Source organism: Macaca thibetana, chromosome 16, assembly GCF_024542745.1.
Source record: "Macaca thibetana thibetana isolate TM-01 chromosome 16, ASM2454274v1, whole genome shotgun sequence".
In the NCBI taxonomy this organism is placed as follows: domain Eukaryota; kingdom Metazoa; phylum Chordata; class Mammalia; order Primates; family Cercopithecidae; genus Macaca; species Macaca thibetana.
In genome coordinates this window covers 17,717,274-17,744,160 of record NC_065593.1, presented here as the reverse complement: position 1 = coordinate 17,744,160, position 26,887 = coordinate 17,717,274, and the positions used below count along the sequence as shown (strand labels likewise).

At 55.1% G+C, this 26,887-nt stretch overlaps 2 protein-coding genes across 19 annotated transcripts in view; both read left to right on the top strand.

The window, feature by feature from the left end:
- The window catches only part of EMC6 (ER membrane protein complex subunit 6), a 127,618-nt gene that overhangs the window by 93,317 nt on the left and 7,414 nt on the right, over positions 1–26,887 (top strand). Inside the window, exon 1 of one of the 16 annotated variants that reach the window (XM_050765876.1) lies at positions 20,466–20,477. The exons of the other annotated variants lie outside the window; for them this stretch is intronic. The gene's annotated coding sequence lies outside the window, so the exon portion shown is untranslated. Of the gene's footprint in view, positions 1–20,465; positions 20,478–26,887 lie in introns of those variants that run through there. 16 annotated transcript variants of the gene reach the window in all.
- On the top strand, positions 119–26,840 carry CTNS (cystinosin, lysosomal cystine transporter). 3 transcript variants are annotated; one of them, XM_050765831.1, is made up of 13 exons: positions 119–472; positions 746–958; positions 3,920–3,999; positions 11,787–11,865; positions 13,167–13,251; positions 20,326–20,429; positions 20,549–20,680; positions 21,783–21,882; positions 21,972–22,091; positions 23,278–23,448; positions 25,157–25,274; positions 25,534–25,648; positions 25,915–26,840. In XM_050765831.1, exons 3-13 carry the CDS (start codon positions 3,939–3,941, stop codon positions 26,030–26,032), a joined length of 1,203 nt encoding a protein of 400 aa, XP_050621788.1. In that variant the 5' UTR covers positions 119–472; positions 746–958; positions 3,920–3,938; the 3' UTR covers positions 26,033–26,840. The 3 variants fall into 3 exon arrangements, with proteins under 3 accessions (XP_050621788.1, XP_050621786.1, XP_050621787.1); XM_050765829.1 differs by having other exon boundaries at positions 25,534–26,840; XM_050765830.1 differs by lacking the exon at positions 25,915–26,840 and having other exon boundaries at positions 25,481–25,559.

Sequence of the window (26,887 nt, the reverse complement as noted above, 5' to 3'; positions counted from 1 at the left end):
TCGTCTTCCCATTGGCCGGGGTAGGCGGGTTTCCACGCAACCCTCGCGGCGGGCCCTAGCTATAGGCGGAGAGGCGGCAGAAGGCGGGACCTAAAGGGGGACCCGCCCCACAGGGCTCTGGTTTCCGCCCAGTGGAGAGCTGTCTGAGCGCCGCTCACCAAAGGAGCCGGGAAACGCTGGTGGCTCCAAGAGCTTCTGTGTCACTGGCAGCGGCCTCATTCTCCCTCACGCCGAAGCCCCGATCCCTGCGCCCCGACCCAGCTGCGCTTTCTCCGGCCAAGACGCGTGAAAACTACAACTCCCAGAGTGCATCTCGCCGAGATCGGACCCCAGTCAGGTGGCAGAGGTCAGGTGACAGCGGACCCGCCTCTCCCAAAGTCTAACCGGGCCGGGGAACGCGGTGCATTCCAGACCGGCACCTGGCGAGGCTCTTGCGTCCCCTGAGGGCGGTTCCCCGAGCTGGGGGGCTCAGGTGAGAGCGGGCACAGCCTCCCGTTTCCCAGGCGGGCCCCTTGAGGCACAGCAGGTCAGCGGGGCAGCCTGCCGGGGGTCCAGCGCCCTCAGCCGCGCCGGGCTCTTTTCCCCGCCACCAGTGCTGGCCTCGCGACACCGGACAACCCCGGGGTGGAAGGGCCCGAGCGCTGGTCAGCGGAGGCAGGGACAGCGGGCTGCCGGGGTGGGTGCCGTTCCCAGCCCCTTCCCTTCTGCTCAGTTGCCGCCTGGGTCTGGGTTGGGGAATTTGCAGATTGCTTTGGAGACGGTGAGAGGACCTTTGCGAGAGCGCCGGTTGACGTGCCAAGTTCGGGGCTCCGGGGGACTGAGCAGCAGGAGACCCCACCCTCCCCTCCGGGTTTTCACTCAGGGCTAAGGGAGGACTCCTGAGCCCTGCCTCTTCCAGTAACATTGAGGAGGATAACTGTGCTTTGTGAGAGCTCGCTACGAGCCCTAAGCAACAGAGGTAACCACTTTATATCATTGTTTCTCAACCTCCTTATTCCTACCCACCCCTCTCCCATAAAATTTAATACCACTAGTACACTAGGTATTTGTTTATGTGACCACAAACCATTGTAATAGCTAGATTTTTTTCCACCACCACCTCCCCCCACCACCCCAAGCCATTTTTTTTTTTTTTTTTTTTTTTTTTTTTTGAGATAGAGTCTCCAGCCTCTGTCGCCCAGGACTGGAGTGTGGTGGCGCCATCTCAACTCACTGCAACCTCCACCTTCCGGGTTCAAGTGATTCTCTTACCTCAGCCTCCCAAGTAGCCAGGACTACAGGCCCGAGCCCCCATGCCCAGCTAATTTTTGTATTTTTAGTAGAGACGGGGATTCACCATGTTGGCCAGGCTGGTCTCGAACTCCTGACCTCAGGTGATCTGCCCACCTCGGCCTCCCAAAGTGCTGGGATGACAGGCGTGAGCCACCATGCCCAGCCTACCCCCAGCCAATTTTAGTCCAACTTGACAATGCATGCTTTACATCTCCTCATCTAAGTCCTATGAAGTAGTTACCACTGTCCCTGTTTAGCACCACACGGTCACATAAGGAATGAACGCGAACCCAGGTTCAAACCTGTCTCCAGTGTACACAGCCCTTACCACTATTTGTATACCCTCTCCAAAAGCAGGAGACCCAGGGAGTTCCAGGTCATAGAACAGAGGGCAGGACCAACTCATACCTGGCAGAGAGGAGCTGCCACAGGAGACCTATAGCCCCAGGTTGCTCCTGGGAAGGGACTGAATGGGTGAAACAACATGTGACATCTGAATGAGGCCTGGACAATTGTTAGAACTTACATAGTAAGGGCACACCAGACAGAGCCCATTGTCAAGAGATACTTCATTTCTATCTTGTAGCTTTCACAAGCCACTAGTTTTATGTAATTATCAATCTGTTTGTTTGTTTGTTTGTTTTTGAGATGGAGTTTCACTCTTATCACCCAGGCTGGAGTGTAATGGTGCAACCTCGGCTCACTGCAACCTCCGCCTCCCGGGTTTAAGCGATTCTCCTGCCTCAGCCTCCCAAGTAGCTGGGACTACAGGCACATGCCACCATGCCCAGCTAATTTTCGGATTTTTAGTAGAGACGTGGTTTTGCCATGTTGGCCAGTCTGGTCTCGAACTCCTGACCTCAAGTGATCCAACTGCCTCTGCCTTCCAAAGTGCTAGGATTATAGGCATGAGCCACTGCGCTCAGCCTAATCTGATGTTTTTTAACATTTTAGTTGACTTACCTCTCAATGTCGTTTTGTCTCTGCTGGCATCATTCCTCCAGGTGTCTCAGCCTTTGAGGCTTCGGGATATTTGCTGACCAAGTCTGTGAGTTTGAGAAGCTGGTTAGGCCTGATTCTGCATCTAATTTCTGGAGAAAAACCACTCTGCCCGGGGCAACAAACTGAATCCCGAACTTGAGGTCACAGGGCAGGTATGAGGAGCGGAGAGCAGCAAGAGTGAGAGGGAGGCCTGTGGTCATTCCATACACACAGGAGGGCAGTTCCTCCAAGGTCAGAGCACAGGAATCCAGCGCCAAGGGCAAGGCCCCCAGGGGAGGCCAGAGCGTGGGTGGGGCGTCATTCCTGGCCAGTGGGAAGGGTCTCAGATGAGGCAGAGCTGCAGCAGCCGAAGAGAGAACCCTGGAGGAGACAGGGGCCAACAGAGGTCAGACAGCTGGAGCAGCCAGGGAGACTTTTTGAGGAGTATGTAAGGGAGTTGTCAGGAGATGCTGGAGGCCTTGGGGAAACTGAAATCAGAGTAGGAATAGGGATCTCTCCATACAGACCTTACCCAGTGCTCCCCACAGTTTGCAGGAACCCCAGGAGGCTGTCAGCGTGGGAGGACCTTACCCAGTGCTCCCCACAGTCTGCAGGAACCCCAGGAGGCTGTCAGCGTGGGAGGACCTGAGCACTGTGTACTGAGGCAGCGTAGAGACCAAGCTACAGAAATCCATGCCAGCCTGCTTGCTCTTGACCCATGGTTCACCTGCTGTGTGTTGGGGTTACAGGCATGCAGCTCCCCATCTTCCACACTAAACCGAGGAGTTGCTCTGGGGCTCATCCCTCCCCGAGTCCTCCTTGTGAATGACCCCAGCCAGTCCTGAAATAGTGACACTTGTCAAATAAAGTCTTGACAGACATGGTGGCTCACACCTGTAACCCCAGCACTTTGGGAGGCTGAGGCGGGCAGATCGCTTGAGGTCAGGAGTTCCAGACCAGCCTGGCCAACGTGGCGAAACACCGTCTCTACTAAAAATACAAAAGTTAGCTGGGCATAGTGGCGAGCACCTGTAATCCCAGCTGCCCAGGAGGCTGAGGCGGGAGAATTGCTTGAACCCAGAGGGGGAGGTTTCAGTGAACTGAGTTCGCACCACTGCACTCCAGCCTGGGCAACAGAGCAAGACTCTGTCTCAAAAAAAAAAGTTTTTGTAATATGTATATTAAAAAAAAAATTTTTTTTTTTAAGTCTTAAGGGTCAATTGGTGTCATCAGCCCTTAGACTCTTATCCCAGGACAGTAAAGGAAACTAATTTCCTTGAGGTTTGTAGGTTCACAATGTCAAATATCTGACCACAGTTTTAACTTTTGGAGAAAAAGAATCTCAGGCCAGTAAAATTGCATCCCTTTCTTTCTGCTAAGTATTTGCTAAAAGCAGTTGAGGAGGGAAAAATTCTGGTCTTTGTTCACTTCCACAGGGGGGCACTTTACACAACCCATTTGGCTCCCCGAGCCCGTTTCCCCGTATATCAAAGGAAGATAAGGCCTCTCTGGGTGGCCCTCTGAGGCTGTGATGCAAAGCCCTGAGGTCAGAGCTGCCAATTGGGAGTCCTTTATGAGCCATCCATGCTCCGGAGGGCAGATCGTCTACAGGGAGCTGAGCTGATTCAACATTCACCTGAACGTCTCTCGCTATTTTTCTTCCTAGTTCTGAGAAATCGGGAAACATGATAAGGAATTGGCTGGCTATTTTTATCCTTTTTCCCCTGAAGCTCGTAGAGAAATGTGGTAAGTTTAGAAATGACATGTCAACTTTGTACAGAGGGAAATGGTGGCTAGAGGAAGTAGTCGTCTGATCTGTTTGTTGCCAAGGGTTTAGTATCAGTCAGACCACGTGTCTCTGTTTGCCCCTCAGCCATGTGACCCCTGGGGTGGTGGAGCGGACCCAGGTCTGGGATCCAGGTGTTTGGCAAAGAGCCAGATAGTTCCACAAATAATTGGCCTTCTGCCCTGGTATCTCTGTACCTTTCCTGTATCATCAAAGCGAACAGTTGGTTCTTAAAGTCAGACTATGCAGCTGATTCTCAAAGTCAAACTGTAGAGCCCCAACAACCTGGGATAATATCTTAAAGACTGGCTCAGGCTGGAGCAGTGGCTCTTCACGCCTATAATCCCAGAGCTTTGGGAGGCCGAGGCAGGAAGATCTGTTGAGGCCAGGAGTTTGAGACCAACCTGGGCAACGTAGTGAAACCCCATCTCTATTGAAAAATAATTTTTAAAACTTAGCTGTGTGCAGTGGCTCGTGCCTATAGTCCTAGCTACTTGGGAAGCTGAGGCAGGAAGATCACCTGAGCCCAGGAGGTCAAGGCTACAATGAGTTATGATCACACCACTTCACTCCGGCCTGGGCAACAGAGTGAGACCCTGACTTGAAAAAAAAAAGAAGGCCGTGTGCGGTGTCTCATACCTGTAATCCCAGCACTTTGGGAGGCCAAGGCGGGCGGATCACAAGGTCAGGAGATTGAGACCATCCTGGCCAACATGGTGAAACCCCATCTCTACTGAAAAAAATATATATACAAAAATTAGCTGGGCATGATGGCGGGCGCCTGTAGTCCCAGCTACTCAGGAGGCCGAGGCAGGAGAATTGCTTGAACCCAGGAGCCAGAGGTTGCTGTGAGCTAAGACTGCGCCACTGCACTGCAGCCTGGCGACAGAGCAAGACTGTCCCACTCCTGAAAAAAAAGAATAATGGCTTATGTCCCTGCCTGTGGACCTCACAGAGACAGTCCTGGGTCCTGGGAAATAGCGGGGAAGCAGAAGAGGTGGCCACCCTGTTGTACCTGGTTCTGCCAGGCACAGGTCATCTGAGGAGTCTGCCCAGCATCCCCTTGTAAGATGAGAAAACCTGTCCCTTAGAGAGGGGCTGAGGAACAAGGTGCAACAGCCCCACAGGGCCAGGGGTCACTTGGAACACAGGCTGGGATGGAGTTTACACGTCCTTGTAGGAGGACTGACCTTCAGCACAGGCCTCGTTGAGACTCGTGCCCTTCGAGCAATTCTCCTACTGCCCAAAACATCTCTGGAATTCCCTCCATAAAGAGCCGTGTTTAGCACTTCCAGGGTGCCGGGCCCATTCATTTCATCCTCAGCTTGCCTGTTGGGTCAAATACAAAAATCAGATACGTTGTTTGTTTGTTTTTTGTTTTGAGACAGAGTCTCACTCTGTCACTGGGGCTGGTGTGCAGTGGCACGATCTCAGCCCACCGCAACCTCCACCTCCCGAGTTCAAGCAATTCTCCTGCCTCAGCCTCCTGAGTAGCTGGGATTACTGGCGCCCGCAACTACGCCCAGCTATTTTTTTGTATTTTTAGTAGAGACGGGGTTTCACCATGTTGGCCAGGCTGGTTTCGAGCTCCTGACCTCGTGGTTCACCTGCCTCGGCCTCCCAAAGTGCTGGGATTACAGGCGTGAGCCGCCGTGCCTGGCCCAGATACATCTTGAATTCCCATTTCAAGTGAACCTTGACAAACCACACAAATCCTGCAGAGGTCTCCCCAGAGCCTAGCACCACTGCAGTTATCTGGCCTCTTGCATCTCTGAGGAAACAGTGGTCACATGATCATCTCTTCCAGGTTTGTTAAACAATCAGCAATGTTTGTTTGTAGTCACACCTTGTGGATAAGCAATTTCGGGGGAAGGCAGGTCTTTCAGACCCTGGAGCCTGGTGTTTCGGAACCCCTTCCCCGCCCTCCAGGGTCAGACTTTGTGAGACTGAGGCTGGAGCGTGTGTGTGCACACGCGTGTGTGTGTGCCCAGGCGTGTGTGTGCATGCGCGAGTACGTGTGGCCGGGCGTGTGCGTGGGCCTGGGTGCGTGTGTGCGCGTGCGAGTACGTGTAGCCGGGCGTGTGCATGGTCCCGAGCGTGTGTGTCTGCGTGTGAGTACGTGTGGCCAGGCGTGTGCGTGGTCCCGGGCGTGTGTGTGCGCGTGTGAGTACGTGTGGCCAGGCGTGTGCGTGGTCCCGGGCGTGTGTGTGTGCATGTGAGTACGTGTGGCCAGACGTGTGTGTGGCCCTGGGCGTGTGTGCGTGCGCACGAGTACGTGTGGCCAGGCATGTGCGTGGTCTCGGGCGTGTGTGTGTGCGTGTGAGTACATGTGGCCAGGCGTGTGCGTGGTCCCGGGTGTGTGTGTGTGCGCGTGTGCGTGAGTACGTGTGGCCAGGCGTGTGCGTGGGCCTGGGCATGTGTGTGCGCGCGTGAGTATGTGTGGCCAGGCGTGTGCGTGGTCCCGGGCGTGCGTGTGCGCATGTGAGTACGTGTGGCCAGGCGTGTGCGTGGTCCTGGGCGTGCGTGTGCGCATGTGAGTACGTGTGGCCAGGCGTGTGCATGGGCCTGGGCGTGTGTGTGCGCGTGTGAGTACGTGTGGCCAGGCGTGTGCGTGGGCCTGGGCGTGTGTGTGCGCGCGCGAGTACATGTGGCCAGGCGTGTGCATGGTCCCGGGTGTGTGTGTGCGCGCGTGAGTACGTGTGGCCAGGCGTGTGCGTGTGCGCGCGCCCGGTCATTCACACATACACTTTAAAGCCCCATTAGTGAAGCTAATACACTCCCCTAAGAGAAAAACAGAAAATCCAGCTACCACCACTCCAGTTACCCAGAGGGGAAACAGGCCCAGAGAAGGTAGAAGGCTTCCCCAAAGTCACACAGCTAGAAGGTAACAAAGCTGGAACTTGCACAGGATCCCTGCTGCATGAGATTACTTTGCCTCCTTTCCTGAATGCCATTAGAAAAGAAGAATGGGCCAGGCGCTGTAGCTCATGCCTGTAATCCTAGCACTTTGGGAGGCCAAGGTGGGGGTGGATCTCTTGAGGTCAGGAGTTCGAGACCAGCCTGGCCAACATGGTGAAACCCCATCTCTACTAAAAATACAAAATTAGCTGGACATGGTGGCGTGCGCCTGTAAGCCCAGCTACTCAGGAGGCTGAGGTAGGAGAATCGCTTTAACCCAGGAGGCAGAGGTTGCAGTGAGCTGAGATCACACCATTGCACTCCAGCCTGGGCCACAGAGCAGTTCCCCATCTCAAAAAGAAAAAAGGAAAGAAGAATGGAAGCCACCATAAAATCAAGTCACTGGAATTGAATCTCCAACCTCATTCTGCCCTTGCTGTTTCTTTCTTCTCTTTGCTTTGGGTAGTAATTATTAAGGACCACAGAGGAGATGACTGGCCTTCAGAGTTGTCTGTCTCTGACTTCTCCAGGTGGAATCTTGAGGCAGTGCAGCCTCGTGGCAAGAACCTGGGCTTTGGACTAGACAGGCCTAAGTTTGAATCCTGCCCTCACCATTTTCAAGCTGTGTGGGCAAAAAACCTTTCCTCTTAGAATGCTCAGTTTCCTGAAATGTAAAATAGGAATAATAATGCCTACCTCTCACTTTTGTAATAATTCGAAAATGGGTGCTAGGAGTATAGCAGAGTACCTGGTATTGGGTAGGCGCAGAGTGGGAGAGAGGCCTATAAGAATTAATTTTAAAAACCTGGCCAAGCATGGTGGCTCATACCTGTAATGCCAACACTTTGGGAGGCCAAAGAGGGAGGATCACTTGAGCACAGGAGTTTGACACCAGCACGAGCAACATAGTGAGACACCGTCTCTACAAAAAAAAAAAAAATTTTTTTTTTGAAATGGATTTTCGCTCAGTCACACAGACTGGAGTGCAATGTGGCATGATCTCAGTTCACTGCAACCTCTGCCTCCCGGGTTCAAGCGATTCTAGTGCCTCAGCCTCCCAAGTAGCTGGGATTACAGGCGTGTGCGCCACCACACCCGGCTAATTTTTGTATTTTCAGTAGAGACAGCGTTTCACCACATTGGCCAGGCTGGTCTCGAACTCCTGACCTCAAGTGATCTGCCTGCCTCGGCCTCCCAAAGTGCTGGGATTACAGGCGTGAGCCACCTCACCCGGCCAAAAAAATTTTTTTAAAGTAGCTGGGCATGGGGGCGCATGCCTATGGTCCTCGCTACTGAGGTAAGAGGCGGCAGCGGTGAGCAGATCACTTGCAGTGAGCCATGATCACTCTCTTTAGGAGGAACTCAGGATGGTGTCACCACTCATTTTGTAATTCTGATACAATGTTAAGATTTTAGACTTAGGGGGCCAGCTTCCTAACTGCCTCCCACCTTGGGCTAAAAATGTTCTGCAGTTGGCACGTGATAATAATAATAGTAACAATTATTAACATCTGGGCTTTGTGGAAAACATGTTACAAGCGTTGCTACATTTTATCTTCACAATGACTTGGTGAGTTAGGTCTTGGTATTCTCCCCATTGTACAGATAAGGAAATGGAGGCTCAGAGAGGGTAAGCACCTTACCCATGGTCACACAGCTGGGAAGTTTCAGAGCCAGAATGGAACTGTGTGACTTTGAAGCCCAGTATCTGAGTTGCTGAGCACCTCAGTTTTCTGTGGTGCTAAAGGAGGAGGAAATAAACATTTTCTGGTCTGGTTCTTGGAGAGTTCACAAACTCTTATTTTATTTTATTTTTATTTTGTTGAGACGGAGTCTCACTCTGTCACCCAGGCTGGAGTGCAGTGGCGCAATCTCAGCTCACTGCAACCTCCGCCTCTGGGTTCAAGTGATTCTCCTGCCTCAGCCTCCCAAGTAGCTGGGACTACAGGCACCTACCATCATGCCCAGCTAATTTTTTGTATTTTTAGTAGAGACGGGGTTTCACCGTGTTAGCCAGGATGGTCTCGATCTCCTGACCTCGTGATCCACCTGCCTCGGCCTCCCAAAGTGCTGGGATTACAGGTGTGAGCCACCGCGCCCGGCCTCATTTTTTGTCTTTTTGGTAGAGACGGGGTTTCGCCATATTGGCCAGTCTGGTCTCCAACTCCTGACCTCAGGTGATCGACCCACCTCGGCCTCCCAAAGTGCTAAGATGACAGATGTGAGCCACTGTGCCCGGCCCTCAACCTCCTATGTTATAATGCAAAGATTGCAGGCGCTCTGTGGCCATGTAGATCTCCCACTCACCTTGACCTCCACTGCCTCCGGCAGAGCCCTAGGGATCCAGAGTCTGGCTGGCCGCCCGGCATCACTTTCAGCACCCTGTCCTGAGCAGTGGCTGGTTCTGGGACTTGCTTATCTGTCATGGTCCTCAGCTCTAGGCAGAACTGAACTGGCGGTACAGGAAGTCCCAGCTACGCAAGCCCAGAAGCAAGCCTCGGAATGTCCTCAGAACAATGAGCCTGAAAAAGAAGGGCAGAGTCGCCACAGCAGCCGGGCTTCTGCAAGGACCAGGGGACATCCTGTTCTGAGGAGCCCAGCCAGCCAGCAGGGGACTGGAGATTGTGGACTGTGGGAACCTGCAGACTTGGGACAGAGCTTCCATCTGCATTCACATGTGCTGAGTATGGAGAAGGCAGCTCTCAGGGTCTGAGAGGCTCCAGGTAGCAGAGCCTGGCCTGGGAGGACAAGCTTCAGGCTGTGATCTCCTTAGAGGAGATGAGGTTACAGAGGAAGAGAAACTACCAGGGAGGAGTATCGAGGCAGAGAATCAGAGGTCGAATTGGGTAACTTTAAGTTTCCTTCCGGGCCAGATGCGGTGACTCACGCCTGTAATCCCAGCACTTTGGGAGGCCGAGGCAGGCGGATCACCTGAGGTCAGGAGTTCAAGACCAGCCTGGCCAACATGGTGAAACCTCGTCTCTACTAAAAATACAAACATTAGCCAGATGTGGCACCGCATGCCTGTAATTCCAGCTACTGGGAAGGCTGAGACAGGAGAATTACGAACCTGGGAGGCAGAGGTTGCAGTGAGCAAAGATCATGCCACTGCACTCCAGTCTGGGCGACAGAGCGAGACTCTGTCTCAAAAAAAAAAAAAAAAAAAAAAAAGTTTCCTTCCAACCCAAGCATCTAAAATTTCAGATCTCAATTCATCTCCCTTTGAGGGGTCTGAGTGAGGGCGTCTGGGTGGGGGAACCAGGGCTGCTAGCAGCCTTTGAGGGGTCTGATAGGGTCTGGATGGGGGAACTAGGCCTGGGGATCTGAGTGATGGAGTCTGGGTGGGGGAACCAGGGATGCTGGCCGTTGCAAGGATCCCCCTCATCACAGTCATGCACCTGCTTCCTCGCCAGCCTGGATTCATGATCATGACCCCTAGGCTGTGTATAACCCTGAAGGTAGTCAGGCAGGGGAGGTGATATGGGCAGGTGTGGCGTGGGGCTTCCAGCACCCCTGGGAGCAGACATTGGGACGGGGCTGCCCAAAGAATACAGGAAGCACACAAAGAGAGGCTTACTCAGTCCAGTGCTCTGGGCTCGTTGGTCTTGCAAGAGGGTGGGTTGGTTGGTTGGTTGGTTTTGAGACAGAGTCTTGCTCTGTTGCCCAGGCTGGAGCACAGTGGCACGATCTCGGCTCACTGCAAGCTCCGCCTCCTGGGTTCACGCCATTCTCCTGCCTCAGCCTCCCGAGTAGCTGGGACTACAGGCGCGTGCCACCACACCCAGCTAATTTTTTCTATTTTTAGTAGAGAGAGTTTCACCATGTTGGCCAGGCTGGTCTTGATCTCCTGACCTTGTGGTCCACCCACCTCATCAGCCTCCCAAAGTGCTGGGATTACAGGCATAAGCCACCACGCCTGACCAGTTTTCTTTCTTTTTTTAAGAAAATATTTTGTAGAGACAGAATCTCTCTGTGTTGCTCAGGCTGGTCTCCAACTCCTGGGCTCAAGCGATCCTCCCGCCTTGGCCTCCCAAAGTGCTGGGTTTACAAGTGTGAACCACCATGCCCAGCCCCAAGATGGTTTTCTAAGACCCTAAGACCCAGACCTGCTTCCTCCCTCATCCAGGGGGCCTGTTTGTCAACTTGATTCTGAGTTTACAGCATAATGCCAAGAAGAAATCTCTGAGAGTGAAACAACTATTCACGCTTCTTCCTCCAGTCCCCACAGATAGCCCCAGGAAGGGGACCAGTACCAGGGTGAGCTAGGTTAGGAAGGGGACCAGTACCAGGGTGAGCTGGGTTAGGAAGGAACCGACCAGTACCGGGGTGAGCTGGGTTAGGAAGGAGCCCCAGAGGGCTCTTTAGAAACCCGTTAGCTGGGCCCATGTGTCTCTCAGAGCACAGGAAAGGGGCTGGCCCAATTCTTCAGGGCCATTTTGACTTCATGAACAGAAGAGACAGACCCGTGTCCTTTCCATCTGAAGAGGAGGTTCAGGGCTGCCTTTTGTGCTCCCATATCATGCTTGAATTCCCCTGTAATGATTTTTGGACTCCATGGTTCTCTAACGATCTCTGGGTAGCTCAGCCACAGACTCTCAGAGCCTGTCATCGCAGGGGGATGAGGACGCTCTGGCGTTTCCTGCTCAGGCCTGTCTTCCTCCATCTCTGTCTCTGGCAGCAGGTGGGGAAGGAACCTAACCAGGGTCTGTGTTTGGAGTCCCATCACAGAACAGGGCTCATCAGAGAGTCAGAACTCAGGAGCTCAGATGTCAGGGGTTTCGGCCCAGTTTCCTGTCGCAGGCCCGAGCTCTGACCCAGTGCCTCACGTCATTGATTTGGGTCCTTCCAGAGTCAACCGTCAGCCTTACCGTTCCTCCCGTTGTAAAGCTGGAAAACGGCAGCTCGACCAACGTCAGCATCGCCCTGCGGTAAGTTCCCGGGCCTGGTGCTGTGCTCAGCTCCGCTCACGCCCTGCAGCTGGGTCAGTCTGTTCAGATTCCTGATGCGCTGCTCCTGCCTCTTACCTGTAAGACAAGCCATAGAAAAAGGGATGGTGCTAGCTCTGGGCTGCAGGGTGGGATCGCAAATGCTGACCCCCACTCTGAATCCTCACTTCCCCTGGGAGGAGAAGGAAGGGGTACTTCTCCCTGAGACGTGGGTTTTTTACCCGCATGGGAAGAGTCCTGCGTGACCAGCAGTGGAGGCCAGATTTCAAAGCGATTCTAAGACTAAATATTTGAAGACAGCCCTGAAGGTCAAGGGGCAGCAGCCTGAGCTGCTGGTTGGCGCTTCTGAGGTTGCTCTCAGAAGCAGAATTGGCCACGTCGGGTTAATGTCACTCATGCTGGGCCTTGTCTGGGAGTCTTAACTTGCTGCCATCTGCTGGCTTAGGCACAAGCGTTGCGACCTAGTCCAGTCCGTGCCAGGGAGGCTCCCTCTGCCTTCTCTGCTCTTAGCTGTTTTGTCCTGCCCTTGCCTCCCGGCCACGAGGATTCCCTGATGAAGACCTGGAGCCCTCTCCTTCTCTCTACGCCTCTCCCCCTTCCTTGCCTCTCCTGCGAGATCTGGCCTGAAACCAAAGCTTTGGTTCCGAGGCCCCTAGCAGGCCCGCCATTCCACTCCCAGCTCCTCTGTCTCTGCACACCCTCCCCCTGCAAATCTTACAAGTCATGTCTTACCACAACTCTCCAGGCCCCTGCAGCGGCCTCCCACTGCCTTTCAAATTAACTCCAGGCCTCTAAACCCAGAGCCAGGGCCCAGGAGGTGGCTTCCAGCCAGCACGTCTGCCTTCTCCCGTCTGATGCCTCTCCTAGCTTTCCAGGCCCAGACTGCTCCCTCCTTGTTCCCTGCCTGAGCCCTCTCCTCCTTCGGTCAAATTCTGGCCCTCACAGAAGGCCGTGCTCAGACCCGACAACCTCGGGGAAGCCTTTCCTACCGGAGCAGGGAGCCGTGGTCCTGGGCCTCCAGATGCCTCGTTTGTCATTCACACCCAGTTTGCTTTCTCCTCTGTTCTCACCCTACCCTGAAGGGGCGGACACCTGGTCTCCTGGTTAAGGCAGGAAAGCCTACGGAGCAGGGTTTCCACCTGGCTACCCATCAAGGTGGAGCACATAACATTTCCTAAGCCTAACTGCTTGAGAGTTGAAGGCCAGATTTGAAATCCAGAGGGGTGGTTGAGATCTCACTGTGTCCAGCTTCTCAGCAGTAATTAGACTCTTGTCCTCCACAGGCCACCATTAAATGCAACCCTGGTGATCACTTTTGAAATCACATTTCGTTCCAAAAATATTACTATCCTTGAGCTCCCCGAAGAAGTAAGTAACCAATCTTAACGGATGGGTAGGGAAATGCTAGGTAACAGAACACATTTGAATTAAGAACTGGTGGAACTAGGTCTCCTAGGCGGCCCCTGTTCCATAAACCTAGAAATCTGTGATTATGGCTTTGTTGGTCTCTTTGGGGATGAGTATCATATGCCATTAGATGGAATTAAGAAGGTGACAGTAAGGAACCTGAGGCAAAAATCGTTCTGGGAATGTAAAAGTTCTTAGGATTTTCAGCTGGGAGTGGTGACTCACACCTGTAATCCCAGCACTTTAGGAGGCCAAGGTGGGCGGATTACATGAGGTAGGAAGTTCGAGACCAGCCTGGTCAACATGGTGAAACCCCATCTCTACTAAAGTAAACATAAAAATTAGCCAGGCGTGGTGGTACGTGCCTGTAATCCAAGCCACTCAGGAGGCTGAGGCAGGAGGATCACTTGAACCCAGGAGGCGGAGGTTGGAGTGAGCCGAGATGACCCCACTGCACTCCAGTCTGGGCGACAGAGCGAGACTTCATCTCAAAAAAAAAGTTCTTACAATTTTCTAAGGCCTGGCTACTCAAAGGGCATTCCGGGACCTGCAGAACTGGGCTTCTTTAGGAACACAGCATCTCAGGCCCCCCCCCAAACCTACTGATTGAAAGCAAACTAGCAAGATCCCAGATGGTGTGAGTCCACATTAAGGTTTGTGAAGCCTCATTCTGAGACACCATTGGTTGGGTGTCATTTCCAAAAACCAGTGCCAGCGGCCGTGGGATCTAACAGTGATCATCACCCATAGCTTTATGCATGTATCTATTTGTGTGCACCCTGCTTCCACCTTACTGAGAATTTGAGCCAGCTGCTATTCAATTAGATAAAAAGCATCCATAGAGGAGGTGGTAAATAAGGGTTTAAAAACAAGATGGGCCGGGTGCGGCGGCTCAAGCCTGTCATCCCAGCACTTTGGGAGGCCGAGGCGGGCAGATCACGAGGTCAGGAGATCGAGACCATCCTGGCTAACACGGTGAAACCCCGTCTCCACTAAAAAATACAAAAAACTAGCCGGGCGAGGTGGCGGGCGCCTGTAGTCCCAGCTACTTGGGAGGCTCAGGCAGGAGAATGGCGTAAACCCGGGAGGCGGAGCTTGCAGTGAGCTGAGATCTGGTCACTGCACTCCAGCCTGGGCGACAGAGTGAGACTCCATCTCAAAAAAAAAAAAAAAAAAAAAAAAAAAGATGAATGCACGTCACTCAGGGTGAGTAACTTCTGGGGAGCTATTGTTCAACATGGCAATACAGTTAATGATCATGTATTACTGCATGCCTGAAAACTGCTAAGAGATTAGATCCTAAATGTTCCCACCACAGCTGGGTGCAGTGGCTTGCACCTAGGGTCCTAGCTACTCATGTTCTTAACAAAAAAACAAAAAAAAGGTAAGTATATGAGATGATGGATATATTAATGAGCTTGATTTAATCATTTCACAATGTATGCATATATCAAAGCACGTTGTATCCTGCAAATCTATACACTTTTTATTTGTCAATGATACCTTAATAAAGCTGGTGGAAGCGGGAGGAGAAGAATGCAGGGATGAGATCAGTAGCCATGAGGCACATCGGGATGGGCTGCAAATCAGCTCTGAGCCCCCTAGGAAGCAAACAGGAATGAAACACGATCAGTCTCAAGCATGTGGGAATCTGTGATCTGAAAAATATAGCATCGCTGGCTGCAGAGATGTGCACCTGTAGTCCCAGCTACTTGGGAGGCTGAGGCAGGAGAATCACTTGAGCCCACGAGCTCAAGGCTGCAGTGGGCCACGATTGTACCACTGCCCTCCAGCCTGGGTGTTGGAGCAAGGCTCTGTCTCTAAAAAATTAAAAATAAAAGTAAAATGTTGAAAAATAACAGCATTGCTGAGAGAGAGGTCTCAGAGTGTCCAGCTAAGGGGACCCTGCCTGAGAGGGAGATCCCCCTGCTGGTGAGCACCTCGATAGGCAGTGCCATTTCCCACACCTCCTCTCTTGCCCCGGGTGTGAGCCCAGCATGCAGAGCTGGTGGGTTCTGAGAGCACAGCCCTCTGAGCCACGGATTAAATTCAGACTCTGGGAGGAACAGATGCTGATTGCTTCGTTTAGGGCCAAACATCTAAGTCAAAGTGTCATCTTTTAATTTTTATGTATTCGTTTATTTTTTATTTTATTTATTCATTTATTTAGAGACACAGCTTCACTCTTTTGCCCAGGTTGGAGTAAAGTGACGCAGTCTCAGCTCACTGCACCCTCCGCCTCCCGGGTTCAAGCGATTCTCCTGCCTCAGCCTCCCAAGTAGCTGGGATTACAGGCGTCCACCACCAGGCCTGGCTAATTTTTGTAGTTTTAGTAGAGACGGGGTTTCACCATGTTGGCTAGGCTGGTCTCGAACTCCTGACCCCAGGTGATCCACCCGCCACAGCCTCCTAAAGTGCTGGGATTACAGGCGTGAGCCACTGCGCCCGGCCACTGATTGATTGATTGATTGATTGAGACAGAGTCTCACTTTGTAACCCAGGCTGGAGTGCAATGGCGTGATCTCAGCTCACTGCAACCTCCGCCTCCCGAGTTCAATCAATTCTCCTGCCCCAGTCTCCCATGTACCTGGGATTACAGGCACACACCACCACGCCTGGCTAATTTTTGTATTTTTAGTAGAGATGGGGTTTCACCATGTTCGCCAAGCTGGTCTTGAACTCCTGGCCTCAGGCGATCCGCCCACCTCAGCCTCCCAAAGTGCTGGGATTACAGGCGTGAGCCACTGTGCCCGGCCAAAGTGTCCTCTTTTTAAAATCAGGGAAAGTCTTAAGCAAAGGAAACCTGACAGCAAACAAGCCTGGGCTGTAGGAGTCCTTGAACCTGGAGCACAAACAGATCCAGCAAATCCATGTGTCAGTCAGGGTAGCGGTGACCCCTGGGGCCAGGGGAGGTTAGAGGAAGCAAGCGGGGCTTCTGAGGACTTGGGGATGTTTCATTTCTTCATCTGGAAGCTGGATGCATTCAGTCTGTAGACATTTCATCAAGCTGTGATGTGTGTACTTTTCTACCTATATGTCACAGTTCCGTTTTTTAAAAAGTCTTCAACAGTGAGAGGCTGGGCGCAGCAGCTCACATCTGTCATCCCAGCACTTTGGGAGGCTGAGGCTGGTGGATCGTTTGAGGTCAGGAGTTCAAGACCAGCCTGGCCAACGTGGTGAAACCCAATCTCTGCTAAAAATACAAAAATTAGCTGAGCGGTAGTGGTGTGCGCCTATAATCCCAGCTACTCAGGAGGCTGAGGCAGGAGAATCACTTGAGCCCGGGAGGCGGAGGTTGCAGAGAGCTGAGATCATGCTGCTGCACTCTAGTATGGGTGACAGAGTGAGACCCTGTCTCAAAAAAAAAAAAAAAGAAAAGAAAAGTCTTTAACAATGAGAGTCAAACCATTGGTGTGAGAGGGAATTTATGGGCACCCACCTACCTTTTCAGGCTCCTGCCTCACTTGCCCTTCCCCACCCACCTCTCACCGCTCCCCTCCACTACCTGTGATACTGGAAGCCTCTGGTTAGAACATGGGAGTTGGGTGGTCTAGGAGCCAGGCCTGTGAGCCTTGGGTAAGTCACTTCACCCCGACATAGCACCATTTCCTTATTTGCAGCCATACGGTGAGTAATGTCTACTTGACAGCCCTGTGAAGATCAAAAGCACTAGCAAGTATAAAATGTCTAGGATTGGCCGGGCGCGGTGGCTCACGCCTGTCATCCCAGCACTTCGGGAAGCTGAGGCAGGCAGATCACCCGAGGTTGGGAGTTCAAGACCAGCCTGGCCAGCATGATGAAACCCGGTCTCTACTAAAAGTACAAAAATTAGCCAAGAGTGGTGGCGGGTACCTGTAATCCCAGCTACTTGGGAGGCTGAGGCAGGAAAATCACTTGAACCCGGGAGGCAGACGTTGCAGTGAGCCGAGATCGCGCCATTGCAGTCCAGCCATGAGCGAAACTCCACCTAAAAAAATAAAAAATAAAAAAATGTCTAAGATCGTCCCTGATACACAGAAAGCACTCAGTGAAAGGCAGCGATTATCATTTCATTGTCTTGTATCAGTCGATCAACCGATTTTCTCCCTTCCTAGTTCCAGAAGGGATTTAGTGGCCACTTAACAAATCTCCAGGCAACATTGGAAGGAATATCTGTTAAAAATAAGAAAAAGTGGCCGGGCACAGTGGCTCATGCCTGTAATCCCAGCACTTTGGGAGGCCGAGGTGGGAGAATCAGGAGGTCAGGAGATCGAGACCAGCCTGGCTAACACAGTGAAACCCCGTCTCTACTAAAAATACAAAAAATTAGCCGGGTGTGGTGGCGGGAGTCTGTAGTCCCAGCTACTCGGGAGGCTGAGGCAGAAGAATGGTGTGAACCCGGGAGGTGGAGCTTGCAGTGAGCAGAGATCGCACCACTGCACTCCCAGCCTGGGGGACAGAGCGAGACTCCATCTCAAAAAAAAATAAATAAGGGCCGGGCGCGGTGGCTCAAGCCTGTAATCCCAGCACTTTGGGAGGCCGAGACGGGCGGATCATGAGGTCAGGAGATCGAGACCACCCTGGCTAACACAGTGAAACCCCGTCTCTACTAAAAATACAAAAACTTAGCCGGGCGAGGTGGCAGGCGCCTGTAGTCCCAGCTACTCGGGAGGCTGAGGCAGGAGAATGGCGTAAACCCGGGAGGCGGAGCTTGCAGTGAGCTGAGATCCGGCCACTGCACTCCAGCCTGGGTGACAGAGCGAGACTCCGTCTCAAAAAAATTAAATAAATAAATAAATAAATAAATAAATAAGAAAAAGTGAGTGGCAGGAAAATAAAAGAGCCAGGAGTGGCATGTGTTATGAAGATGTAGCTTGCAACACATGGACCATAAGTTGGATTCGAGGCTTTGCTGCAGCTGCTATACCATTTCCATTGTTCTGCCAAAGCCCCTGATTTCTGGTGCTAAGAACAAGAAGGCAGTGCTTCAAGGGTCCTCATTAAGAAGCCACTGCAGGGTGCGGTAGAGTGCCTGCAGTCCCAGCTACTCAGGAGGCTGAGGCAGGAGGATCGCTTGAGCCCAGGAGTTGGAGTAATCAGTGAGCTACAGACGCATCACTGCACTCCAGCCTGAGCTACAGAGCAAGACCTGCCTCTTAAAAATAAGAAGGCCAGGCACGGTGGCTCACATCTGTAATCCCAGCACTTTGGGAGGCTGAAGCAGGTGGATCACCTGAGGTCGGAAGTTCGAGACCAGCCTAGCCAACGTGGCAAAACCCCATCTCTACTGAAAATACAAAAATTGAGCCAGGCGTGGTTGTGGGCACCTGTAATCCCAACTACTCGGGAGGCTGAGGCAGGAGAATCACTTGAACCCTGGGGGCGGAGGTTGCAGTGAGCTGAGGTGGTGCCACTGCACTCCAGACTGGCAACAGAGTGAGACTCCGTCTCAAAAAATATATAAGCAGCAGCAGCCACGGCAGTCTAATGAGCCAGATCCTCACGGCACCTGCAGTATGGGTGGAGTATTATCCAGGGAGCACAGAAGCTGGGGACCAGGGGAGACAGTTTGGTTCAGTAAGGATATCCTCCCACTCCCCACCACTCCAAGAGGATGTAAGAGTCTCAGGAAAGGCTGGGCGTGGTGACTCTCACACCTATAATCCCAGCACTTTGGGAGGCCGAGGTGGGTGGATCACTTGAGGTCGGAAGTTTGAGACCAGGCTGACCAACATGGTGAAACCCCATCTCTACTAAAAATACTAAAATTAGCCTGACGTGGTGGCACATGCCGGTAATCCCAGCTACTTGGGAGGCTGAGGCGGGAGAATCGGTTGAACCCGGGAGGTGGAGGTTGCAGTAAACTGAGATCACGCCATTACACTCCATCCAGCCTGGGCAACAAGAGCGAAACTCCGTCTCAGGAAAAAGGAAAAAAAAAAAGAGTCTCAGCAGGAATGCTTGGGAGACCAGATGTTGCAGGCAGGCCTCCAGGTACTTTTTCCTGAAGCAGAGCATTTGCCAAACACTGGGCAGCAGCAAGGGTGAAAATGCCCTCTTTGCCAAGTGTCTCGTGTATGTGCCTCTTCTGCTTCGTCACTTGGCAGCCAGGCTGGCACAGGGCACGCATGGTTTTGTGGACGCTGAGGAGCCTAGTGATGATGGAAGTAGAAGTGATGGTATTGCAGTAAAGCAGTGGCCCAGCTTGCTGTGCACCAGGCTCTGTGCTGTCCGCTTTCTGGACATCCTGTCAGTCATGGCAGCCCTGAAAGGTAGACACTTTTGTTAACTCGTTTTACAGATGAGCGAACTGAGATCAGAGCTTGAAAAACTTGCCCAAGGTGACGTGCCCAGTGAGAGGACAAGAGCCATCCCTCCTTCCTTCAGAGATAAGCCGGGGGAGGGCATGAGGACGAGTCCATAGCTCTGCTCAGAAAGTCTCACCCAGGCCAGGTGCAGTGGCTCATGCCCATAATCCCAGCACTTTGGGAGGCCAAGGTGGGCAGATCACCTGAGGTCAGGAGTTCCAGACCAGCCTGGCCAACAGGGTGAAAGTCTGTCTCTACTAAAAATACAAAACTTAGCTGGGTATGGTGGCGTGCACCTGTAATCCCAGCTACTTGGGACTCAGGAGCCTAAGGCAGGAGAGTCACTTGAACTCGGGAGGCAGAGGTTGCAGTGAGTCGAGATCGCCCCACTGTACTCCAGCCTGGGTGACAAAGTGAGACTCTGCCTCAAAAAAGAAAAAAAGAAAAAAAGTCTCACTCAGGCCAGGCGCGGTGGCTCACGTCTGTAATCCCAGCACTTTGGGAGGCCAAGGCGGGTGGATTGCTTGAGCCCGGGAGTTTGAGACCAGCCTGGGCAGCATGGCGTACAGGAGGTTCAAGTTGCCTGGTGGGTGCTGCAGCGTCTCTCCTTTTGCTTAGTAAGTTCATGGAAGGTGGGGCTGTGGGTGATGCGTCCCTCCATTCCCTAGCGTGTAGCATGGAGCTAGATGCCAGTGGTGCCCTCAGTAACCGTACATGGCATCGGATTGAACCTCAGTCTTCCTAACAGGTGGTGGTGCCTCCCGGAGTGACAAATTCCTCTTTTCAAGTGACATCTCAAAATGTTGGACAAGTTACTGTTTATCTCCATGGAAATCACTCCAATCAGACCGGGTAGGCTGGCCTCAGTGCGTGCGGGCCTCACATGACAAGAAGGGGGCCGTCCTGGGCGCGTGGAAGTCTCCTTCGGAAGCCCAGCCTCAGCTCATCCCGGTCCCCAAACTCCTTTCCAGCCCGAGGATACGCTTCCTCGTGATCCGCAGCAACGCCATTAGCATCGTAAACCAGGTGATTGGCTGGATCTACTTTGTGGCCTGGTCCATCTCCTTCTACCCTCAGGTGATCATGAATTGGAGGCGGAAAAGGTAACCCCCTGGGCCGTACTCGCAAGCAGTCTTGGGGCCACTAGGAGCAGGGCGTTCCAGCAAGGCTGCCGATGGCGCAGCCTCCGACGTCCCCTCTACCCTTCTGTCTGCCTGCCCTTTCCAGAAAGCTGTCCCAATGCGAAGGCTCGGGGAGCCTGGGTCGGACTCCCGTGCTGGGCATTTCATCCTTTGCCCAGCTCAGCCCCTCCCTGAGAAAGCAACAAAATGGGGCTCGTTAGTTTAGTGGAGAATGGGCAGGGGAGCGGGGGAAGTCCACTGTGAATCTGCTCTGCACTGGGTCCACCTGGCCCTGGAGGATTGCGGTGTTAAGTCCTGTAGACTCGGCCTTCGGGACGAAGCAGTCCCACCTCGACTTGCAAGGACCCAAGCCACGTGGGCCTCCTGGGGGGATGGCAAGCAGACGGCCAGGAGGGAGCCTCTCCTCGGAGGCCTCCCCGACTCCCCTCTGGAGCCAGGACTTGAGGAGCAGAGAGATCTTAGGCAGGGGAGGAAGAGAGGAGGGAAGTAGCTCTCGAGGGCAGGCATTGGGTAGCATCCGTGGTGGGAGCAGGAGGGACCTAAGGACAGTGCCCTGCTTGAGACGGGTCGAGTCCTCCTTCCCCGTGGCCTGGGAGCCCTGTCCCTCCCATTCCCCACAGTAGTGCCAGTCCTCACCCCCAGCCCTGCCCTGCCCCTCCACCCCCGCCAGTCCTCAGCCCCTGGGGTCCTCACCCCCTGCCCTGCCCCTCCACCCCCGCCAGTCCTCAGCCCCTGGGGTCCTCACCCCCTGCCCTGCCCCTCCACCCCCGCCAGTCCTCAGCCCCTGGGGTCCTCACCCCCTGCCCTGCCCCTCCACCCCCGCCAGTCCTCAGCCCCTGGGGTCCTCACCCCCTGCCCTGCCCCTCCACCCCCGCCAGTCCTCACCCCCTGCCCTGCCCCTCCACCCCCACCAGTCCTCACCCCCTGCCCTGCCCCTCCACCCCCGCCAGTCCTCACCCCCTGCCCTGTCCCTCCACCCCCCGCCAGTCCTCACCCCCTGCCCTGTCCCTCCACCCCCGCCAGTCCTCACCCCTGCCCTGTCTTGCCCCTCCACCCCCTGCAGCGTCATTGGTCTGAGCTTCGACTTTGTGGCTCTGAACCTGACGGGCTTCGTGGCCTACAGTGTATTCAACATCGGCCTCCTGTGGGTGCCCTACATCAAGGTACGGCCTTGCCTGTCCCACATCTCTGCCCACGTGGCGTGGTGGCCTGGCTGCCCCTCACCACCCAGCTTCTCCCACCCACCAAACAGGAGCAGTTTCTCCTCAAATACCCCAATGGCGTGAACCCCGTGAACAGCAACGACGTCTTCTTCAGCCTGCACGCGGTCGTCCTCACTCTGATCATCATCGTGCAGTGCTGCCTGTATGAGGTGAGACCAGGCCTGGCCCCCCACAGGCCGCCCCAGCCAACACCCACCACCCCGCCTCACCTTTGACAGAAGACGCGGCAGAGCCTGGGAAAGGAAGTGGGTGTGTTCATTCAGCCCGGTCCTGTGCTGGGCAGAGAAGACGCCCATGAGTCCAGGCCCTCAGAGCCCACCAAGTCTGGGGTGAGGGACTCAGGGAGAGGCAGTGGCTGGACTCGGGCTGAGAGCTGTGCGCAGAGGAGCACAGACAGTTCATGGAGGAGCGCAAGGCCCTGGGCCCCGCCAGGGAGGAGGGAGGAGGGCGGCAGAAGACGCTTGGTTGCGTTCCAAGGATGAGTGAAGTCCCTGTGGAGGAGGGGAGGAGCCAGGGTGGGCTCCCGGAGGGGTCAGGTCACAGAGGCCAAGGGGCATTTGAGAGGGACCCTGAGCAGGTGGGTGCAGCTGGGCTTAGGGTGCCAGGAGGGGCAGGTTCCTGAGCGGTCAGCAGAGGGCCCGCGTGCAGGCAGAGGCACCGGTATTCAGCCTTGTTGCTGGAGGCCATGGGTGTCAGCAGGGCAGGGCCCCGCCAGGGCTGGCTCCGGAGGCCCCTGATGTGTCAGCTTTGCGCTCCCTTCTCCCAGGGCATTCCCTTCACGCTGTGAGGCAGCCGGGGGCTGTCCGGCCACCCGCATGATCCCTCTAGGCTTTCTTAGCTGTCGGTGTGACGCGAGAGCGAAGGAGGCCCACGTTGGGCCCGTGTTCAGGGAAAGGCAAGGCGAGGGGACAGATTCCTGAGATGCTCAGGCTGCCGCCGGGTCGTGGGATGAGTCAGTACCTGGCTGGGAGAAGCACCAGGCCCCCAGAGGTCGGAGCCCACGTCTCCGAGTGAGTGCTGAGAGGCGCCCAGTTCTGCCAAGTAGGAACGAAGCAGACGGAGCTTGAGAGTCCCAGCGGCCTGAACAGGAGGCCCTGGCGATGAGAAGGTGTGGCTGGTGCCAGGGATGTCACCCCAGCCCAGGTGTGATGCTTTCTGTGGCCCGGATGTTCCCCTGCCACGACCCCAGTGCAGTCCCCACCTCGCAGGGGCTCCTTCAAGGCCAGGGTCCAGCCTCGTGCCCTTCTCCAAGCCCGCCCTATCCGGGGCCGCCCGTGCTGAGCCCCGGCCTGGCCTCTGTGTGGGTCCACATCTCTGCCCTCCTGTCGCCCCCAGCGCGGTGGCCAGCGTGTGTCCTGGCCTGCCGTCGGCTTCCTGGTGCTCGCGTGGCTCTTCGCACTTGTCACCATGATCGTGGCTGCCGTGGGGGTGACCACGTGGCTGCAGTTTCTCTTCTGCTTCTCCTATATCAAGCTCGCGGTCACGCTGGTCAAGTATTTTCCACAGGTACTTCCAGGGCCCTGTTCACATGGCCGGTGGCAGGAGAGGCGAGAGGTCCAGGGCCCAGGCCCTGCTCCTGTGGGGCAGCTCCGGCCGGGGCGAGGAAACAGGACGGAAAGCCACAGGGAGCCCGGGAGCCCAGGAGGAGCAGCGCGGTGGGGAGGCCAGCCTACCGCTCTTCCCCCGGGCTGGAATCACACGAGATCGTTAGCGGAGGCCCCGGGACCCCATGCTCCCTTAAGCATCAGGCGTTGTGCGGGTGGTTCCCCTTCTCCACACCCCAGCCTTTCCTGATGCCTTTGGCTCTGCCCCCACCACTGCCTCCATTTCCACAGCAAGGGGCAGCCCCGAGGGGCGACGGCAGGAGACTCTGGAGAGGTGAGGTGGGAGGAGGGAGCAGCTTCCTGCGCAGAGCTCAGCCCCTCCTACGAGCGAGCACAGCAGGTCCTCTTCAGATCCGGGGACTCAGGGTCCAGCACATCTTGCCCTATGGCCTGGGACAGGGTTGGGGCTGAAGTTGCTGCACCCGGGGATCTAGGGCCTCATTTAACTCACCCCATTCCCAAAGGGAGGAGCCCTGCCCCAGTGTCCCCAGCCCTGGGAGCCTTGTGTTCTGTGAGCTCGGGAGGGCCAGCGTTCTGACTGGGAGGCAGGGCTGGACTCAGGCTGAGCAGGCTGAGTTCTGTGGACAAGGAGCCCGGGTGTTCCGGGCCAGGCCAGCCTGCACAAAGGCTGGGGTGGGACACGGGGAGGTAGTGAGGGGACATGGCTGGTTGAACAGTATTGAGCATGTTGAAGCTGGGAAGCTGGGGTCAAGTCCCAGGAGCTCGGGAGGGTTTCCAAGGAGGGGAAGGTTTGGGGAAGTGGGCCCCAGTCCCTGAGGGTGGGACGGCTTGGGGCCAAGAAACCAGGCAGGCAGGAGCCCAGGTTGGAGATGTTTGGAACTGTCCAGGACTGGAGGGGCAGCAGCAAGGACGGAAGAGGGTGAGCCAGGACACAAGACAGGGACCGACCGGAGGCTGACTGGGAGACCACCAGAGAGGCCAGGACCTCCCTCACGGCGGGAAGGAAAGGTCACAGCAGTCAGAGGACCCACAGGGCTCTGCGGCGTGGGAGGACGTGGGGCACAGGCAGGCAGACTGGAGCGCCTCCCCGCAGACCCACCCCCAGACCCCAGAAGCCTTGGCCAGGCCTGCGAGGGGAGTTAACCCCCTCTACAGACGGGGAAACCAAGGCTAGGAGAACCGTCACTTGCCCAAGACAGCAAGCTCTGGTGACGGAGCCAGGATTCCAAACCAGAAGTCCCACTCCCACCCAGGCCCTAAGCACATGAAGTCCCAGCCGAGTTTGGGGACAGCCTTCCCTGGAGGCGAGAGGAATCATAACTGCAGGGAAACCAGCTTAGGGCCTTAGCCCCAGGGATGTGGAAGACACAGGAAGGCAGCACCAGCCCCGCCTCCCTGGAATTGTGAGGTGTGGGGGGTGGGGGGCCTTTCCTTGCTGTACATGCAGATGAGACGCCCACCCCCAGGACCACCCAAACTGTACCTTGGCTGAGGCCTGTCACAGCCCAAAGGTCACTGTGTTCCTTGGAGCCAAGGCCCCAGTGGGAGGAATGAGAACCGCTTTTGTCTGGAGGGGCAGTCACGAGGCACGTGAGGCAGCCGCCCAGTCCTCACCGCCCTCCATCTGTCTGTCCCTCTGTCTGGCCCAGGCCTACATGAACTTTCACTACAAAAGCACTGAGGGCTGGAGCATTGGCAACGTGCTCCTGGACTTCACCGGGGGCAGCTTCAGCCTCCTGCAGATGTTCCTTCAGTCCTACAACAACGGTGAGTCAGCCAGCGGGCTGCTGGCCACCCTGTGGCTGGAGCATTGGGCGGGGCCAGCTTTCCCGGGACCCTCCAACCAGGGCTCCACCCCCAGCTGGGATCCAAGCCAATCCAGCCCCCAAGGAGAGACCCGCCTAGGGGCCTTCGTAGCTGCAGGATTTGTGGTTTTTTGGGACCCTCACCTCCCACCACCCCACATGCTCCAGCTGCCTCAGGAGCTACAATCTAACACCAGCTTCCATCCCCCGGCCGCTAACAGACCAGTGGATGCTCATCTTCGGAGACCCAACCAAGTTTGGACTCGGGGTCTTCTCCATTTTCTTCGACGTCGTCTTCTTCATCCAGCACTTCTGTTTGTACAGAAAGAGACCGGGGTATGACCAGCTGAACTAGCACCCAGGGACCCAGTGTGCAAAGCCCCCGGCCTCGCGCCCTGCTGGGGAAGGCCTCACCCAGCGAAGGCCGGAGAAGCGGTTGGGCCCTGGCACGCAGGGCCGGCTCAGTGTGCGGACAGAGGAGAGCACTCTGCTCCTGGAGCCAGAGGCCGTTCAACAGCCTGCCTTCATCCGGGCCCCTCCTGGGCCTCCCCGGCCAGGCACGTGGCACCGTCGCCTTGACGCCGCCATCTCTTTTCTTTAAGGCTTCAAGCAGCGCGCACAGGCTCTGGCAGCCGTCTCAGGCAGGACTGGGCACCGAACTTGCAGCTGAAGGCCTTGCCCCAAACTACCAGCGTTTCTGCGAGCAGCTTGAAGGGCTGACCTTGCAGCCGGGAAAGCCAAGGGCACTTCGCTGCCACCGCTGCGTTCCCAGAGACCAAGCAGCCAGGTGCCGTGGCCAGTGGACTCAGAGGTGCTGGTGGAGGGACTAGGACTTTGGGGTTAGGCCGCGGGATTCTTTCCCTGCAGGCCACTTTCCTGACATGCTCTCTCTACATAACTCAGCGTCCGCGACTGCCGTCAACAGCTGGTCCTACCCAGAGTATTTCTGAGCCCTGAGGGGCCTGCCAGATTGGTTCTGAATTGGACTCATGCCCAGCACATTAGCATACTAACTCCTTTCAGATTTTGTGGAGGGACGTTTGGAAGTGGCTTACTCTCTTCTGCCCTCTCCGCTACCTCCACCTTTCCAGTCCGATGAGCCCCACCTGAGCACACCCAGCCCCTCCTTACCCAGCATCTGGAGTACAGGACACCTCTCTCCTGCTACCAGTCTGTGCCTTAGAGGTCTGTTAGGCCTGCCAAACGGCGACCAGCTGCCCCGGAGGGAGGGCAGGCCCCCTTCTCTCTCTTTCCCCAGATCCCTACCTGAGACTCACCAGTTTCTGGCCTGTTCAGGAGCCTCAGATAAGTATTTGTACTTGAGACCACCTCACACAATCTGTATGGGCCCAACCCTGATCTCAACCTCCTTCCCTCCACCCGAAGCTGTCGTTCTTCCTATGGCAGCAGGGGGTCCCAGGATGTGCCTCGTACATGCCTTGAGCTTGTCAGTCCACTGAGCTTTCGTCCATGAGACAACGCGAGGGGCCTGTATCTTGAATTAAAACCTACTCGCTTCCTTTCTGCACTCTTAAGTGTGTGCTCGATACAGAAGGCAGGTGTGCTGGCCTTCAG

What these genes read in the sequence shown, in the direction of transcription:
- CTNS (XM_050765831.1), top strand. Translation starts at nt 3,939, where the DNA reads ATGATAAGGAATTGGCTGGCTATTTTTATCCTTTTTCCCCTGAAGCTC. An exon ending in TCCTTGAGCTCCCCGAAGAA is followed by an intron (nt 13,252 to 20,325) that starts GTAAGTAACCAA and finishes TCTTCCTAACAG; the next exon opens with GTGGTGGTGCCTCCCGGAGT. An exon ending in AATCACTCCAATCAGACCGG is followed by an intron (nt 20,430 to 20,548) that starts GTAGGCTGGCCT and finishes ACTCCTTTCCAG; the next exon opens with CCCGAGGATACGCTTCCTCG.